Below are 4,447 nucleotides of genomic sequence, written 5' to 3' on the forward strand. Positions count from 1 at the left end.
TTCCCAACAGAAGTGTGTGGTATTTAGGAGATGCAATTGGGCTATATCATTGGGAAAGTGAAGAACATCATTCCATTTGGTGAAAAGAATTATCAAGACATCAAACTATACCAAAAAAATAACTTCCTTTACTGTGAAAGTCAATTCCAATATCATCTCTGACAATAGTGGACTGAAACGAAGGCCTAATTACAAAAACAGATACACATTTATTTTGTACAAAGCTGCTGTCAGTATCCAAGAGTCCCCACCAGCATGACAAACTCGCACGAGGGAGGGACTCAGAAGAGCAGGAGGGAGCCCAGCAGCAGCTCGCCCTGGCCAAGCAAGCGGCTCCGCTGCAGGCCACGGCCCTTGTTCTCTGCCTTGACGCGCACTGTCAGGCGGCGCACCTGGTCTTCCGTGAGCCCTTCAAAGCAGAAGTCCTGGTCTATGGAGAACTTGCGGCTCCGTCGCAGCACCGAGCTGCTCTGCTTGAGCGTGGCGCCCAGCGGCTGCAGGATTAGGCTGATGCGGCAACCAACCGCACGTGGCTCGGGGGTACCTCCCGCCAGGCCCTCGGCACGCAGCAGCCTGATGCGGAGGCGCCCACTATCCAGGCAGTACTCCGCTGCCAGGCGCAGGACGCAGCCAGCGCAGTCCAGAGCCACATTGCCCTCGGCCTCTAGGAGCTTGGGTCGTGGGTCCGGAGCCGGCGACTGGCACACGGGGGCCAGAGCTGTGGACTGAGAGGTGGTGCCGCCCTCCTCGTCGTCGTTCAGGTTCGAGACTGAGCGGGCGGGAGCCAAGCTGCGACTCCTCCGAGCCTTTAACGCACGGCTCAGCAGCGTGTTGGGTGCTTGCAGGAGGCGGCGACCGCAGGGCCTCGAGCAGATAGCGTCCCGGGGCGGACAAGGACAGACAGGTTCCGCGGCGAGAGCTGCGTCCGGGGTTCGCAGGGGCAAACGGGTGACGTCCCCTTCTCGGTTGCCCCCGTAGGTGTGCGCTCGGGGTCTGGCAGCTGGCGGCTGCAGGAGCGCGGCGGCGCGGGGATCCCCAAGAAAGAGCGACTCCTTGCGGCGCGTGTGCGGGCTCTCCAGTAGCGTGCAGAAGCCCTAGGCGGTGAGCGCGCTGGGCAAGTGAGGCAGCGAGAGCGCGGCCTGTGAGCGCGGGTCCCAGTCCGTGAGGCCAGCGCCCTCGTCAATCGCTGTATCTTCACCCCAAGAATTCAGGAGTGTAGCCAAGGCCAGGTTGGGCGCAAGTCTTGGTGGGATGCAGAACTCCGGGATACGGTCGGGAGTGAGCACGTTGGCACACGCGGTGGGCGAGCGGGCCCTGGCACGCGGGGCCCTACTCAGGAGAAGCCCCTCCCTGCTGCGCAGTAGCCTCTCCAGACACCACATCTGGTGGCAGGTGCCTATCCCCTTGACCCTGTGCTAGAGATAACCTGCAACGCACAAATGCACGTCAATTGACAGCGAGCCCAGCCGAGTGCCGCAATTTCTGTCGCGGTTTTTCTACTTCAGGGTGTTTTGCCCAGCCTCCCGCCACACAAGACAAATTGCATCTCTCTCCCTAATGCAAACTATTTTTTCAGTGATTGATTGAAAAAAAATCATTTTCCCTGTCCCATCTCAAATCCGTTGTCAAATACACTTAAGGAGCTTGTTGCTTTATTCTTCCTCTGCTCTTGCCTAAAGCAAGACAGAAATTCTCAAAAATGTTAGCTTCTAACTTTGGTCGCTCCGTCCTCGGTGCCAAGAGGTGCTTTGCTCTGTACATTCGTTTCCTGAATCCTTAAGGAACTATTGCACTCCAATCATCAGCTATAATTAATACAGTTTTTATCCCCTTCAGGAAACTGTAGTCCGTTCTCCTCTTTTAAAAGCCCAAATCCTCAGGAAACCGCTTCCCCGCCCCCCAAGTGGAATTAAGCACGCCGCTGGGTCCCCCTTATGTACCTGGAGTTCAGGGTCAGATGGTTCCTGCAAGGTTCTGCCTGGGGCACCCACTCGGAGAGTCAGGTAGCCTCAGAGAAATTCAAAGCTCCCGCGGTGGAGTTCAGCGCCCGTGTTCAAGGACAGCTGGTCTGAGCCTTTATACCCGCGGTGGAGCGAAGCTGCCTGGTAACCTGATGCCAGGCTCTTCCGTCCCTCTGCCACGTGGCTTGGATTTGCTAAGCATATTCTGGAGTCAGTTCTTTCTTCTGCTTGGGGTGACGGTATTCTCGGCAACCTTGAACAAGTTCGTTTTCTCACGATGCTCAAAAGGATTAAGTCTTGACTATATCGCAGAATTATTGTGAGGCTCAATGGACAAAATGAACGTGAATGCATAGAAGCTCCCTACATCCACTTTTCAAAAGAAGACCAACGTGGGGCTTGTCTTACTCTTACCTGATACCCTTTTCCAAATCCAACCATCCCGTTGCCCAGGTTTGGAAGTTCTTTGTTTTCCGGTTTTCAGTTCTGGTTTTAGATGATCTTTGTTGATTTTAAATCACTATGATTTTAGGGGGAAGATATGGAAACATTCCATATCTTGACCTGGGTGGGGTTACAGGGGTGTATCCTTGTGTAATCTTCTAGTGTATACTTGAGATTAGACCCTTTACTGTATAATACTGCAATTTTGAAAAACCAAAACCTATTTCTTAAACCATGTGTGTTGATCTTGGATTAGAAAAATATACTGCCAAATATATTTACTGTTAGAATCATCCTTTAACTTGTGCCTATTCTGTAAGAGAGCAGATAGCTTGGGCTGAAAGAGATCTGAGGCACTTTGTTTAGGGTCTGGCTGTATAATATTTCTAAGATACTGCCTTGCAATTTTTTTTCTCAAAATAGTATTGTATGAAGTAAACTGAATTCATGCAAAGGGGACTTAGGGTAGGGCATGTGTATTATTTTGTTTCCAGCACATACAAGCACTGTACTAGATAATTTACATAGCTTCTAGAATTGTCATAGAAACCCTGTGACTTCTGATCATCCTTGTTTTATAGATGAAAAACTGAGTTTCAGAGACGAAATAATTTGTCTATGGTCACAAAGTGGTGGGAGATAGAAGAAACAAATAATACCTACTAATGGATAGTAAATGCATTATTTTGGAGGTTAAATTCATACAATAATAAAAAATACTATGCACCATGGCAGGAACATGACAAACTGCTAAATGCATAAAAGCAGTGATTATTAATGATGAAGACAGCAGGAACATTGTATAGTGGCCAAGAAAACTGGGTCTGAAACCATATTTGATTTTGATTCCAGAATGATAGGTCACTATGAGTGGGTTACTTAACCTAAGCTCAAGCGTCAAGCATTTACCTGTAGCCTTGTCACAAACATGAAATAATGCATATGAAGGGTTTGACATAAAGCCTGTCCTTCACAATGTCAGATATACTTATTATTGCAGAAAAAAAATGTTCATTAGTCCATTCATTCATTCAAAGCAGTATTTATTGAATGCACCCTGGGTTCTAGCCACCATACTGGGCAGGTGGATCCAGGCTGCACCAGATCATATCAGTTATGTACATTCATCAGAAGAGGAGTGAAATGATGAAGATAAAATACTTGAATTCCAAATAGCTAAGGCAGATATGAGAAGAGACTATTGAACACTATATAATCTGGGAGGCAAAATTGGAAGGTCCCTGGGTTTTTCATGCCATTGGCTAACTACTTCTTTGTCTTGATATCACTTCTACTCCTGGTCAAAATTCTTGGGTCAGGGAAAAATCCGTGTGAGATTTATCAAATTATATGCTTCAAGGCCATGTGTATGTGTTCTGACTCAACTTTCCTCAAGAGACAAAATACTGTTAGTTCTGTAAGAGCACAGTGTCTTTGATTAAAATGATGAACACAAATCATAGTTCACCATCTGAGTTGGATAAATTGTTAATCAAGTTCATAATCTGTTTGAGTCCAAGTTATAAAATGGAGAAGTAATATATACACATAAGATTGTTATGAGGGCTAAAAAGGTATGAAAATGCTTGATGGGTAGCAAGTACTGGCTAACAGCTGCTATTTATAATATTATTATTATACACATTTGCTTAGCCAGGGATTAGCTGATTCACACAAAGATTCCATTAAAAACATTTCTCTGCCCAGCCAAGCAAAGAAGATTTGCATTTTTTTTAACAATTCACCTTCTTCACTTATTCCTTAAGTAAGCATTTCCTGTACAACATTTCCTGAAAACAGCAGAGATGTGCCCTCATGTTCCTGGTCCTCTTTGACCACATTAGGCCTTATGTTTCACTTAACAGCATGAAGCTACCAGTACTCGGGAGGATGGTGTAATAAGGTCAGGCCAAGTGCCTGGAACACACAAATCTACTCAGAGGAAGACTGTGGTTGTTCTGAGCTTACAGGTGTAGCCATAGGAACATCCAATAATGGAGATGAAAAACAATTCTGTGAAGTGAACATAAATAGATTACACA

The 4,447-nt window shown here is 46.9% G+C and overlaps 1 protein-coding gene across 1 annotated transcript; it reads right to left on the reverse strand.

Moving 5' to 3' along the window:
* Positions 1-281: 281 nt before the first annotated feature.
* Positions 282-1,382, reverse strand: LOC308640607 (C2 calcium-dependent domain-containing protein 4A-like; the record flags this gene model as incomplete). The annotated part of the gene is given in 2 exon segments (XM_081312448.1): positions 282-1,094; positions 1,098-1,382. Coding segments are annotated over 2 exon segments (1,098 nt in total).
* Positions 1,383-4,447: the final 3,065 nt, after the last annotated feature.

This window comes from Spermophilus citellus (assembly GCF_964194105.1).
Source record: "Spermophilus citellus genome assembly, contig: SCAFFOLD_55, whole genome shotgun sequence".
Taxonomy (NCBI): domain Eukaryota; kingdom Metazoa; phylum Chordata; class Mammalia; order Rodentia; family Sciuridae; genus Spermophilus; species Spermophilus citellus.